At 36.0% G+C, this 15,367-nt stretch overlaps 1 protein-coding gene across 8 annotated transcripts in view; it reads left to right on the top strand.

Moving 5' to 3' along the window:
* SNCA (synuclein alpha) overlaps positions 1–15,367 on the top strand; it is a 154,144-nt gene that overhangs the window by 18,082 nt on the left and 120,695 nt on the right. For 7 of the 8 annotated variants that reach the window (XM_042935896.1, XM_042935895.1, XM_042935894.1 and 4 more), the window contains exon 4: positions 1,704–1,846. In XM_042935896.1, coding sequence (XP_042791830.1) covers positions 1,704–1,846 — 143 coding nt within the window. Of the gene's footprint in view, positions 1–1,703; positions 1,847–6,539; positions 6,745–15,367 lie in introns of those variants that run through there. The other variant, XM_042935900.1, reaches the window with a different exon arrangement.

A 15,367-nucleotide genomic window follows, 5' to 3' on the forward strand; every position in this document is an offset into this window, starting at 1 on the left:
CAGACATGTCATTTGCAAATATCTTCTCCCTTTCTATAGGTTTCCTTTTAGTTTTGTTGATTGTTTATTTCACTGTGCAGAAGTTTTTTATTTTGATATATTCCCAGTGGCTTATTTTTGCTTTTGTTTCCCTTGCCTCAGGAGACATATCTAGAAAAAAGTTGCTCTGGCCAATGTCAAAGAAGTTATTGCCAGTGTTCTAGGATTTTTATAGTTTCAGGTCTCACATTGAGGTCTTTAATCCATTTTGACTTTATTTTTGTGTAAGTGGTCCAGTTTCATTCTTTTGTATTCAGTCTTCCCAATACCAATAGCTGAAGAGATTGTCTTTTTCACACTGGATATTCTTTCCTGCTTTGCCAAAGATTAATTGATCATATAGTTGTGGATTATTTTCTAGGTTTTCTACTCTGTTCCATTGATCTAATTGTCTATTTTTGAGGTAGCATCATATTGTTTTGATCTCTATAACTTTATAGCTTGAGGTCTGGAATTGTGATGCCTCCAGCTTTCCTTTTCTTTTTCAAGGTTACTCTAGCTATTTGGAGTCCATTGTGGTTCTATTCCAATTTAAAAATTTTTTTTTTAACGTTTATTTATTTTTGAGACAGAGAGAGACAGAGCATGAATGGGGGAGGGGCAGAGAGAGAGGGAGACACAGAATCGGAAGCAGGCTCCAGGCTCTGAGCCATCAGCCCAGAGCCCGATGCGGGGCTCGAACTCACGGACCGCGAGATCGTGACCTGAGCTGAAGTCAGACGCCCAACCGACTGAGCCACCCAGGCGCTCCTCTATTCCAATTTTAGAATTGTTTGTTCTGCCTATGTGAAAAATACCATTGGTATTTTGAAGGGATCACATCACACTGCTTTGGGTAGTATAGACATTTTAACATTGTTTGTTCTTCCAATCCAAGAGCGTGAAATGTCTTCCCATTTCCTTGTGTTGTCTTCCATTTCTTTCATCATTGTTTTATAGTTTACAGAGTACAGATCTTTCACCTCTTTGGTTAGGTTTATTCCTAGGTATCTTATTATTTTTGGCGCAATTATAAATGGGATTGTTTTCTTAATTTCTCTTTCTGATGCTTCATTATTGGTATATAGAAACGTAAGAGATTTCTATAGATTTATTTTGTATCCTGCAACATTACTGAATCCATTTATCAGTTCTAGTAGTCTTTTGGTGGGGCCTTTTGGATTTTCTATAAATAGTTTCATGTCATCTGTATTGTTCATTTCAGAGGGTAACATGAGCACATATGTGTTGTGTGACTAGGAAGGTATGGTGAAAATGGGCATGCTCGGTGAGATTAAAGAATTGGCGTTGAAATTGAAATAAATAAATACTTACTTCATCTCATAATAACTGCACCTGGAATCGTTGCTTTCTGTAAACTTTCCTTAATAAAATGTTAACCAAACCTCAATTGCTCAAAGGCTTTCAACTTGTGATCATTACACTTGAAGCACGTTTTAATATTTGCAGGATTACAACAACATATCTTAGCAAAGATTTAATGTTTGTCTAAACGACACTCACTTAAAAATCTCTGTAGTTTTTATTTCTTCTGACACCTCAGTTATTTATGGTATGTGTAAACACAGGTCTTTAGAAGTTAACAGCTAGTGGAAGTGAAATTATTTTAAGTCCCAGTTGTTCCACTGTCCCACTGTTAATCTGCTGTTCTGGATTTATCCCAGTGGCTGAGAAGACCAAAGAGCAAGTGACAAATGTTGGTGAGGCGGTGGTGACAGGGGTGACAGCAGTTGCACAAAAGACAGTGGAGGGAGCAGGGAGCATCGCAGCTGCCACTGGCTTTGGCAAAAAGGATCAGTTGGGCAAGGTATGGTTGCATACATTTTATGTTGCATTTGCAAAGTCTCGGGATCACAATGCATTTTCATGGAAGGCAAGAATAAGATGCTTATTTGAGGGAGGGCTGACTCACCCTCCTCTCGTTAAAAAAAAAAAAAAAAAGATCTACCTTCATGTGTGCATTCTTTTTGGAGGCATTAATCCAGATAAATGCCGTGAAAACTGTACAGTAATCATGATTGTTTCATTTTCTGGAAGAAAGTTAATGAAATGAACAAATGTAATAAATATGAAAAGAGCTATGACATTTCAGAAAGAATGGGTGCTTTCACGTTAGCTATGAGTCTTGCAATCTCTCTTTGTTGAAACATAACAAATGCTTTGTGCCCAAATGACAGATTTTCAAAATGAAGATCTTTTAGTTGATTTCTTTATAATGACATCATCTCTTATTAAATGGTACATTTGCTTATCGCATAGCAGTTCATTTGCAAATACATGTTTGTGGGAACGAAGAGACTTAAATTGTATACCAACTGGAGATTGTGCTTTTGGGGTGATTTTAAAATTCTCAGAACTTTGAATGCATTTCTTGACAAATATGAGACGCTAGTAAGAATATACAAAAGATACTATGACTTTCATTTTGACAGGTAAGTGATAGAAAATGAGATGTCAACTGGAATATGAAATTTCATAAATTTCGAGACCACAGCAGCAGACATTTTTGCTGTTTCTCTGACACCATGGCCTCCTTGCTACTCCTTAAACAAACCAAGAACTCCCTTGCCCTGGCTCCTCTCTCTGTCTAGAAGGCTCTTCCCCAAGGTTGTATACTTGGTTCACGGCCTCATCTTCTCAGGTCTTGTTAAATGACACCTTCTCAGTGAGGCCTACCCTGTACTATTTGAGATTGGAGTCATTCTCTTCACCTCTGGTATTCCCAGTCTCCCTACTGTTTATTTTTTTCCTTTTATACCAAAGCATGTATCACCTTTAAGAATCATGAATAACTTACTTTTTTTTTAATATCTGTTGTTATTTTCTTTGCCGCCTCCTAAAATATAAGCACCATGAGGGTGGAATATATTGATTTTGTTCACTGATATTTCACAAGTATCTGGAACAGTACCCGACACATAGTAGATAATTAGGAATATTTATTAAGAAGGAAAAGAAGGAAGGAAATAAGTAAACAAGCAAAGTGATTTTTATTTCTGTATCTAATAATTATGTGGATAGTATAGCAACTGTGGCTATTCAACTATCTGAAAGTTATAACCAAAGAGATTTTGGAATAGATATTTTGAAAAACTATAAGAAAATAGCTTTACTTGCTGGCAAACTACTCTGGGTTATTTCCACTCCATACAATGCTATGTAGCAGGCCTGCTTTGATGGATCATTAAAACATTGATATTAGAAACACAGGACTAAAAACCTGTGACATACTGAAATTTATCACATGTATTTATATCATCTGGGAAACTTATGCTAGTTATAGAAAATCTGGGCTGGGCTTCTAGTGAAGTTCTTCAGCCTACACTGAAATGTATGACTGGTGAAGGTAGTATTCTTCTGTGTGGATTACGCTTTTCAAATAATCATATTTCTTGTGCTAATAGTCATACAAATTTCTACGTTCTGTCTCAATTTATAATTATATTTGTAGCTTTAGTACTTTTCAAAAGTTAGGAGGGACCGCAGGTATTAGTACAGAAGCAATTAACCTGTTTGGTGTCCTAGATTCTTCTGCCAAATCTGATAGAAGCTGTGGACTCTCTTCTCAGAAATATACACAATGAAAGGCTTAGGGGGATCTTGGAAGCCCATAAATAGACAGAGTCCATGATTTAGACCAATTCTCTGTGCAGATGGGGAAAGTGAAATCTGCAGAGGGAAAGCGAGCAGTCCAAGATCACATGGCCAATTGTAATTGATTGGATACCAGTACGGCTTTTCCCATCCACTATGTCCCTTCCCTAATCACTTACCTTCCCTTTGAGCTTTTATAGCTGACTTGTGGACAACCAGAAATAACTGGAAAAATTCTATGCTTCAGAATATTAAAAACAGGGAAACATGTACCATCCGCTTCCCACCCCTATGTAAGGCCTACAGTGTAAATTGCAAATAAGGCATGAAAGTGCTTCATTTCTTAAGAAATTGGGCTTGGTTTTTACTTTTCTAAAAATATTACTATTATCTTCATACTTTAAAGCAGAAATCTAAATGATATAACAAAATTAACCATTTGGAGATATTTCTCTTATGTGTACTTACAAGTTCTTCCTAGTTTTTAATATGAAAATGAAGCCATAATACCTAGAAATTGCAGTATAGTTCTATAAAAAAAATTAAACTAGAATTTAAATAGCTGATTTTCATCCTTGCTCTATCACCAACAGGCTGGATGACCTTTTGAGAATCTCCTAAAACTCTTTCTCAAATAATGAGAAACTATACCAGAAAACTGTTAAAGCCCAATTTAGCAACAATGTTCTGAGTTTCTATTATAACTCAAGAAAGATGCTAATAATCTTTCCGTTGTGGCTGTATCTATGAAATCCCCCAAATGCTAGAGAGTTTAGATAAATCATTCAATTTGCTCATTATGAGATTGTGAAGTAGTGTAATTTCATCATTCAAACTCTGATCAAAATGATTCTGGTAAATGGAAATAAGCAAATTATCGAAGCTTTAACCACTTGTTAATGATTCCATCGACATACTCATTCTTCACTCAAGAAATAATGCTTGCTCACTGTATGTCAGAAAACTATACACTGTTTTTTCTCTTCATTAAGCTTACAGTCTAGTGACAAAGATTAATAATAAGCATCTAATTGCCACACAATATGTATGCAGTTCTAAACTGTGAAATGCTATGGAGTACATAATGCTGAGGATATCCCAGCTAGTATGCAATAGGGGTAAGGGAGAACATTACAAAGGCTTCCCTGAAGAAGTGATGTTTGCACTGAGATCTAGAAAAATGGCTGGCAATTAATAAGCAAGTGGAAGTTGGAGAAAAAACATTGCAGGCAAAAGTAACAACATGAGGAAATCTCATGTGGTAGGAGGGGACTATGGACTGTAGCTGGAGCCACAGAAAATAAGGTAGAAGGAGCTGGAGAGGTGTGTGGAGGTCACATCCTGGTTGGCTGGGTTGAGAATGTTGGTCTTTATTCTAAGAATGAAGGAACCTATTAAAAATTTTTAAGCAAGGATGTCAGCTTATAATTTTGCCTGTTGAATAGATGTCTCTACCTGTCAGGCAGGAAACAGATTAAAGGGAGGGAAGAGTGGAAACCAGGGACAGTTAGTGGGCTATGATGGAAAGAGGAGATGAGTGCATATTCTAAGATGTTAGTGGGGGAAGAGAAAGGAAAGGATTAATTTGAAAACTATGTAGGAGGTAATATCAACAAGATTTGGTGGTTCATTTCATGATACTGGAGGGAAGAGGGATATGATTAGCAGGACTACTGGGTTGTTGGAGTGGACTGTTGGCTGTGCCATTCTGTTGGCAGTTGGTGCTTCTCTTGAATATCAAGAACACTGCAAAAGGAGTGGCTATATTGATGTTTAGCCCTCATGCCTTTTGAGAGTATTTGGCTCATTACTCCCTGATTAGTGGAACAAATCTCCCCCCACCCCCCGCCCGCCCATTTCTTTCCTCCATCCTTCTCTCCTTCTTTTCCTCCCCTTCTCCCTTCCACCCTTCCTTCTTTTCTTTATTTCCTCCCTGTGGTGTTTTCTCTTCCCTTTTTTTTTTTTTTCTTTAATCAAGAGCTCCAGTAGCTCATTTTGGTTTTTCTGGTTTTTGATAAGTTTATTTCTTTGGGAATGTTTCCTTTGGTGTACTCTATCTCCTTTTGATGTTAACAGAGAGATATAATGACAGATATGTAAGTATTATTTTGAATTTGAATTTCATATGAATGAAGCTATCCTTAGATCTAATTTCTAATTATAAGACATTAGATTAAAGGACAAATAGGATGTCTTGAATTTTAAGAATTTACTTTATCAAATATTATTAGCTCCTCTACTGAATACATTAGAATAATACATCTACTGATCTATATTTTTACCTGTGTGCACACAAGAGGTTATAGCTACACAATTTATTTCCTAAAGCTTATTTGATTGGCATGGTAGAAAACAGGCTGCAAATGCACTGGCAGAAATACTCAATCTTTAAGTTCAAGCAGAGTTATATAGACAAAATTTGTTTACTACTTCTATTGAGAACAAGTTATCTGCTGATACCAAGACTATTACAAACCAACAATCAAGTAAGAGGTTCTGTAGTACATTTATGTGTGCAGTATACAGCTAGTCACTACATTGACTCCATTACAACCCCTCAACAGTGCTTTGCATGTGGTTACTGCTTAAATAAATCCTTGCTGAACAAATGAGCGTTTATTTATTGCTTTCTGGAATACTCTAGAAGAGCTGGATCCTCAGTGTCCCTGAAGTCTATACTTTTGTAAAATATATATTTTTCAATTTATAGAGAGTGAAAGTTCTGCATCTCCTATAGAGCCACTGACTGACAAATAGTACAGGAGTCAGCTTCATTATCACATGCCATTTAGGCATTGAACTATCTGCATGGAAATTAATAGGTTTCATTCAGGAAATAAGCTTGAAATATCTATAGCCTCAGATACTTGAAATATTCAAGTTCATCTGTTTTTATTTTTCCTCAGAATCAGAGTGAAGTGCCTAAACAGTATGAAAAAAATAGATCAGATTTTAAGAATTTTTTACTGGCTCCAGCCTACTTATCTGGAAAATATTGATTTCAAATGGATAGTAGCATGCATACGCTGTGCTCCTGCATTAATTCATAAGAAGATAGCTAACCAAGTTTGTGCTGGAGGAGTAAAACACAGCAGGAATGAAAAATAACAGGTTTGACATAATTCATAACATTTAAATGTCCTTCTACTTAACTTTCCTTTGACTTAGCAGAGCTACGATGTCTAGCTTGATGCAGACTTATTTTTAAACACTTGAGTATTATAGACTTTCTAATCAAATAATCAGATGATGGATGTTGACATCAGCTAACTCATTTATGCTGATTTCATAAATAAGCCAAAGGTGACAGTCAATCTTTCAGATTCCTTTGAAGAAGCATATACCTATTATAGGTATAATCTTAATAGTGTATTGTTTATAACAAGGTAACAGGAGATGTCAAGATTAACAGCATCATAATCTTAGCTTAAAGCATGTTGTAACTAAAGAAAAAACCTAATTGATCTGATTTCTTTGTTTTAACATGTCTATAATCAGTAATATTTTGCAATGTGGCATATAAAAAATCAATATTTGAAGCTCATATGAAAGTCCACTAATATTACATGAAGTCTCTCCACTTGGAAACACATCTGTTATGTTGGACTTTCTTTATATCTCATAATATTTCACTGGGTTCGGGAAGGACTAATCATGATTCCTAATGACACTTAATCTTGTAAGGTTGTGAATGGGAAGGTGCACAATAATTGTACATGAAGTTGTAAGGAACATAGGCTTATGGTTATGTTTTCATTAAAATTCAATAGCATTCATTCATTTAATGGGTACTTTGTATGTGCTGGACACTCAGCTGGGCACCATGAGGAATACAGAGGTGGATAACACACGGATAGCTCCAGCCTTCAAGAAATGTGGGGTCTTGGCATAGCACTGACATATTTACCCCTGGGAAAAAGGAGCATCTCTGCTCTTTGAGACTGTGTATGTATCTGTAAAAAGTACATATCCACCATAAGGGAAAAAATGCTTGTTGTTAAGAATGAGAGAGAGATCTGTACTCTCAATATATATTCTACTTTAAATTTTGTTTTTGTCAGCAGGCCATGAAATTACCTCACACACATAGAGATAACAGCCACAATATTTTAGCTGTTTAGACAGAAACATAAAAATTCTCCCACCTGAGTCCTAGGACCAGTTGTTAATAATGTGTAAGGATTATAACCCCGCAATAGATACATGGCCACAAATCCAATTTCCGTCTTCAAAGAACCAGTTGTGATAGTAGTTGTGTTTGTTAGAAAATGTATTATAGGAAGAGTCTGATAGAACTGCTTCAAGGCACACCAGCAAATAGCTTTAAACCATATTTCTGAAATTGGCTTATTCCTTCATAAATGCTTAATGTGAATTAAAATTCAGTGAATGCACCGGGAAAGCAATAACCATACTTTTATGAATCAGTCTTTACTGTGCATGTGGCTAACACCTATTGCAAATGTCCCTTCACCTGCAAAAAGAACATGATAATTTTGATAGTTTCATGAATCAGATACTATTATATGTAGAAAGATTTCAAGCTAAGGTGTTTTCATTTTAAAACTCTGCTACCATCTGAGCCGTATTTCCACCTCGTAATTCAATGGAAAACCTGGAAAAAGAATATTAATATGTTTCGGTGACAGGAATAAAGGTAATAGATGTATTTTTTTCATTATGACATACAGTAGTCATTTCCCAAACTTCAATGATAATCAGTTTTCTTGTTTCTAAAAAGTAAGAATAATTTGAATTTCTGCCCCTTCAGATATAGGCTTTTAGTTTTCCAATTTTCAGGGAGATGGTTGAGGGTGTTTGCTTTATCAAAAGAAAATAGATATTTAAAAAACACAAAAATCTAGGGCAAAATATATTTACTTGAATTCAAAGGAATAGAAATAAGGCAAATGAGATGCCAATTGTGTTTTGCATGCAACTACACAATTATGGAACTAGAGTTGAATGATATATCTCATCAACCCAATTGTTCCCTGATGAGGAGAAAATAAGTAGTTTGTAAATTCAAATAGGAGGTAATTCTTTTATAAGAAATTTTATCAAAACTTTGCAAAACATTGAAATCTTTAAGTTACAATTTTTTAAAGTTTAAATTCAAGTTAGTTAACATACAGTGTAGTCTTGGCTTCAGGAGTAGAACCCAGTGTTTCATTATTTACATATAACACCCAGTGCTCATCCCAAAAAGTGCCCTCCTTAATGCCCATCACCCATTTAACCCTTCCCCCCACCTACTGGCCCTCCAGAAACCCTTAGTTTGTTCTCTGTATTTAAGTCTCTTATGGTTTGCCTCCCTCTCTGTTTCTATCTTATGTTTTCTTCCCTTCCCCTATGTTTAACCATTGTGTTTCTTAAATTCCACATATGAGTGAAATCACATATCTGTCTTTCTCTGACTTATTTTGCTTAGCAGGATACACTCTAGTTCCATCCACATTGTTGCAAATGGCAAGTTACAATTTAAATATTCCTCTATCAGGTGATTCTAGAATCACTAAACAGATATTTTGAAAATTCTCAAAGTAGTAATTAATTCTTAATATGGCTATGGTGGTACATTAATACAAGGAACACTGAGCTAGAAATTATGTGTTTTGAATAAATAAATAATTGAATGAATAAAAAAGTTTTTTTAAAAGAATATATATTTTATCTTCCTGGTTAGAAGTAGAAACTACCTTACTTTTCCTTTGTGTTCTTCACACTAACACAACATAATAAATTTATTTGGAACTGAATTCATAAGAATGAATTCATTTGGCAGCTTTTTAAATTGTGAACTATAACATGTGAACTGTTAATTTATGAATTTTAGAATTTAAGAGTTTAAGACTAGAATTTAACTGTCTGACAAGCCATAATAGCAAATTATCTCCAATTCGCATACGTATACACACTTTATCCTATTTAATTGTTGGAAATCCTCAAAAAAGTGGAGAATTGTCCTTTCAATATACACTGTGCTAATTTATGCCACAAGAGTTTTCTGAGTATGTACATACAGCTTTGTCTGAAGGGCCCAGTTTTTGGCCAGTAGACTGTGTATTATTTGCTATCTAGTGAAATTGGAGAAAGCACGTGCTCCAGCTACATCACTGAGTTTGAAGATTAATATAATTGTCATGAAAAGCATACAATGGCATTAAAAATACTTCATCTTCAATTTTTACCATTATGATGTATGTAAAGTAGGCACCTTAAAAAGTAATCTTCACTAAATACTAATAACTGCTTAAAGTAATAACCTTTCCCTCGTAGTCTTTCTGCAAGGGAAACTAACACTTGGAAATTTAAAACAAAAGCAGTTCACAAGTTTTCTAATTAAAGCGGCTCTATATCTGTTCTTTTGACTCCCCATGATAGCCACTTACCTTTATCTTTGTACTGGGTTTCTGATTTACCTGCATCATTTGATTTGGTCATGTGTAGGAAAAGCATGGCTCAAAGCTCAGGGCATGGGCTTTAAGTCAGGGAACATGGAATTGGTCTTGTCTCCCTCTGCTGAGTGATATCATCTCACCCCTCTGAGCATGGATTTTCTCATCTGTGAAATAAAAGGGCTGGATTAAATGAAGTCAAAATGTTTTAAGTATGTTTAATGGCTTGAATTTTAGGCCAGTTTGTTCAGTTACACATTGCCAGACCTCAGAATTCATTTAACCTTTCTAAACCAAAGCTACTTGAGTGTCTGTAACTGGTCAGCCACCGCACAGAGTCTTTGTGAATGAAGTGAAATCATGCACACAAAAGATAAACATGAACTGTAACATGTTATACAGTGGGGACATTTTATTAAGAAGCGGCTGTATTTTCATTGAAATGTGTTAGATATATAATTAAAGGTCTCGTTTATACAAGTAAATTGTAAACACAGAAAATGTAAAAACCATTCAATGAACATCCTACTTTATTTAGCTAAATAAAATGAAGTTACATTACTGTTATTTTTCCTTTGATTTCCTCAATGTGGTTCTACTAAATATTACACACATGATATAAATAGAAAGAAATAATTTAGGGAAACAGGTGTAAATGAAGTTAAAATTTTTTTTCTTTGAAATAGAAGAAAATCCCAGAGCCCTAGTATCTTATTAGGAGTAGAGGTGCTGTCTTTTCTAAATGCCTTTTTAATACCAAAGCCATAGAGAGTAGTTCTGGGCGTTTAGTGGAGCTCAGGTCTGGAGCTCAGGCTGACTGAAATTGTTCTCATTCACTCTTGCTGTCTTTTTCTTAATAAGGTTGGTGTGTAGGTCCTGGGTTAGAGATATTTAGAGAGATCATCAGGACTAAGCATCTCATATCTAAATCCTATTCTTTTATAGCCATTTTCTATAAAATCTCTTGAACAAGGCAAAAGAAATGACTTTCTTCATTCCTATGAAGTTTTTGTACCAAATGCTGATGAAGCTCCCTGCTGACCTGTATAGGGACATGTCTAAGATTTGTCCGTGTATCTTCTCGGCTCCTTCCCTTATACTCAAAGGAAGGAAAGTCCATTGAAGGGAAGAAGGCCAGAGAGTTTTTCCTGAAGCTAATTTTCTATTTCAAAACTTTCTAGAATGGGAGCTTCCAGAGGAGGTACAATCCCAAGCTTATCTGACTTTGACACCTTCATGATAAGCACTAATGCTTAGCTCATAACATTTAAGGCCTTTCATTTAATGTTTAGTTATTTCCCATGTTAAGCAGACTTATTGTATAAATATTCAACCAAATGCAGGTTTACTTGTTGCCAGAACTTAACATGAGCTCAAAGTTTCCTCTCCCCAAGTTCACCTGAAAATGAGGTGATATGTCTGCAAAGGGGGAAAGAAGGAAGGATAGGAACAACAATATCCTTGCTCTTGATTGGGCCTGGTTTTCATTTAGCACAGCTATTAATGTCCTGGGGTGACTCTCTGATGTGGTATGTGGTATGGTCTAAATGTGCCCATCTATCCACTCCTGTTCTCCTGTCATCCCCTGCTTCTGTCATCCACACTTGGCCACCAGAGCCCATATACTCCTCTTTTTACCTGATCTGGGCTCAGGGGAAACTTAGGAACCCCTGCCACACCAGCCTCAACTCTCAGGAATCAGGGGATGTAGGTGTGAGGGGAGCAAGATTAAACTCTCCAACTTGGTATGTCAGCCCCCCATGTCTGTGTGATTATTTGCTCATACTCTATTAGCATTAGGAAAGTTATTTGGTCTTACTCTTCAGGCAGAGTCCCACCAGGGAATGAGATGTGAGCTTGCCCAGCTCACAGACCTCTCCAACTTCATGAGTTACCACTCATAAAGAAATATTCAGAGAGAAGTATTCAGAGCAAAATACAGATTCTGACACTCCACTAATACTTTCTTTCAAATCTATTTGCCTAGAAATCTCTCTCCTCTTTCTTTTTATACTTTACTGTTGGGAAAACAATGGAAAAGGGTCTGGCACTTGAGCTTTTATAATTTACTTTCAGTGGCTCAACTGTGATCTTATTTCACAGCAATCCTCACACCTGTTTAAATGTGGGATAGGGAATTGCCTAATACAGCTATTACCCAAGGTTACAGTGCCTTCAGTTGGTGTTTCACATTTCTGGCAACTTTATGTGACAGATGTCCACTCAATCACCAACATGATGGTTGGAGCACAAATTGATACATATCATTCTTGAGTACATGTTGGAAATCTATATTAAAGGCACTGAAATTATGTATATTCTTTCAATCAACAGTTTCACTTCTAAGAATTTAAATGACCATTAATTTAGGGGCACCTGGTGGCTCAGTCAGTTGAGCGTCTGACTCCTGATTTTGACTCAGGTTATGATCCCAGGGTCATGGGATTGAGCCCCACATCAGGTTCTGTGCTAAGCATGGAACCTGCTTGGGAGTCTCTCTCTTTTTCCCTCTGCTCCTTTCCCCCCAGCTTATTCTCTCTCTCTCTCTAAAATAAAATTAAAAAAAATAAATTATCATGAATTTATTTATTTATATTTTTTGTTTATTTATTTTTGAAAGAGAGATGGAGTGTGAGCGGGGGAGAGCAGACAGAGAGGAAGACACAGAATCTGAAGCAAGCTCCAGGCTCTGAGCTGTCAGCACAGAGCCAAATGTGGGACTCAAACTCACAAACTGTGAGGTCATGACCTGAGCTGAAGTCAGATGCTTGACTGACTGAGCCACCCGGGGGGCCCCACTGATCACGAATTTAAATATAAGGATATTCATCTCAGCATTGATTATAATATTAAGTTGAAGAAAATTGTTAGTAGTTTGACAATAGGGTTTTAGATAAGGTTGATAAGGCCTAAGATATGGGTGATCCATACAGTGGTATGCTGAACAGCCATTAAAATGTTGGAGTAGAAGAATACTTCATGGAGTGGAATGACGCTCTTGTTGCATTAAGTGAAAAGAACAGATTACTAAACAATATGAACAGTTTGTATAGTATTACCTATTTCTATTTAGAAACCATCTGTGCCTGGTGTATGTATGTATAAAGACCTCAAGTAAATGCATCAGGCTCTCAGTTTTTCTCAGTGAAGCACTCTTTGCATTTCTGGTTGAATAATATTTTGCTTTGGAGAACTCTCTCATTCACAGGCATTGCCTGTGAGATGCCAGCACTATCCCTCAGGCATTACAGCAACCACAAAAAGTCCTCCCACGATGTCCTTGAGGAAACACTACAGTAGACTTTTTCTGGGTCACGGATTATAGTCATTTTATTGGCTCCCCTTGCTTACTTATATTTTCTTTAATTTCCTTTAATAAGTATGTATCAGACTCATAACAAAAGCATAATAAGCGGTGTTTATAATATTCCACTATATTCAACATTTATGTGACTAAACATTTTGCTGGTTTGACCATAATTAGAACTTAAAGAAGCCAATTTTCCTTCTTAGTGTCCCAGTTCTGTTTATGTTTGTTCAACGAATTAAAAAAAAATCAGTTTCATGGGTACTTAAAAATATAGTTATACTATTAGTTATTCATCCATTCACCCATTTACTCATCCATTCATCTGGTCCGTATTTGTTAAAATCATGCTGTGTGTGAAATGCTATGCCAGGCATCATCAGAAATATAGAGATGTACAAAACCAATTTATTGTGCTCTAGGCATTGATATCTAGCTCTTCATCATGATGAGTATATGTAGGAGTTTGTTAGTCTATTGGTTTCACAGACTGCTTGAAGATTGCTTCCCCAACCTCCTTCCATTTAAGTTTAGAGAAAGGCTGTCTCTGAGTGAGGTATCATAGCACTCATAGTCTCTTATTATTTCTCAGATATATCGGGCTATAGTCCTTATTTCTCTTGATCCCAACTGTCAAACCAAATTAAAATACCATTTCAGCGATTGTCTTTTTATTTATCTAATAATACTGGGTACTACATCCAAATTTCAAGATAAATTTGAACAAAGATTTTTGCAGAGTAATGAGTTATACTGCCTGAATGAGTTTAATGCTTTATTCGTTCTTTCATTTTTGGCAAGTTTATCTGATCATTTGGGGCCTTACAATTTGACTTTGCAAAATTTTAATGCAAATCTTTTGGGCTCTGAGAAAGCTGTCATCATTTTATATTCATGTATACTCAGATCTCCTTAAGCTTGCAAATAAACTTTTAATGTTTTTGTTAATCTGATGACATATAGAAAGTTGTAAAAGTAGGGGCACCTGGGTGGCTCAGTCGGTTAAGCGTCCGACTCTTGATTTTGGCTCAGGTCATGATCCTGCAGTTTGTGGGTTCCAGCCCTGTGTCTGGCTCCGTGCTGGCAGTGAGGAGCCTGTTTGGGATTTTCTTTCTCCATCCCTCTCTCTCTCTGCCCGTCTCCTGTTCGCGCACACACATGCACATGCTCTCACGTGTGCACTCTCTCTCTAGAAATAAACAAAACAAAAGAAAAAAAAAAGAAAATTGTAAAAATATACTTTTTTTAACTGGAGTTTACTTCTCCTGGAATTAGATAAATTCATCCACAGTGTACAATTTATTTTATATATGAACAAAGACCTTGTACATGGACTAGGAAGACCTTTATATGCTTTAGTCTTTCCTATAACCTGTGAGTATCTCATTAATAGACACTGCCTTTTGGTCCTAACTAGAAGATCTGATCATCCCAAATGCCTAAAGTCACATTTTAAAATGTTGTATTTTTGGACCTAAGAGTTTATTAAAACATAATAAGAATGACATATGTATTGAGGAGACATAGAATTCAGTTGCAAATAGAAATTTGAAAGTAATTGATACCGTTCTAAAAAGAAACTACAAACAATGTGACTTGAGGAAAGTACTATTTTATGCTGTGAGTGGTGGGGTAGTGTTGTTGATGTGTGTATATACACGAGGGTGGGTGCGAGGTGTGTGTGTGTGTGTGTGTGTGTGTGATGAAATTTATGGTAGCAATTTAGAAATCTTCTTGGTCCTTCTCAGAGTTCAACCATTTTATAAATGCATCTACATTGATCTATCTTTGGAATCTATGAAATGGCTTTTGGCAGTACTTTCCTTAACATAATTTGGAAGTTACTAGCTAGATTAGTTCTGGAAAAATTAGCCAGTGGCTGTCCACTATCTATAGAATCAAGCCCCAAGACATAATCTTGTTATTCAAGACCAATTTTCTTTGGTCTCTCTTTCTTTTTAATCAGAGATGTCACAATTGCTCGACAAAACTCTTCAGTCTAGGCAGACAAGTGTTTTCAAAATACTTT

This window comes from Panthera leo, chromosome B1 (genome assembly GCF_018350215.1).
Source record: "Panthera leo isolate Ple1 chromosome B1, P.leo_Ple1_pat1.1, whole genome shotgun sequence".
Taxonomy (NCBI): Eukaryota; Metazoa; Chordata; class Mammalia; order Carnivora; family Felidae; genus Panthera; species Panthera leo.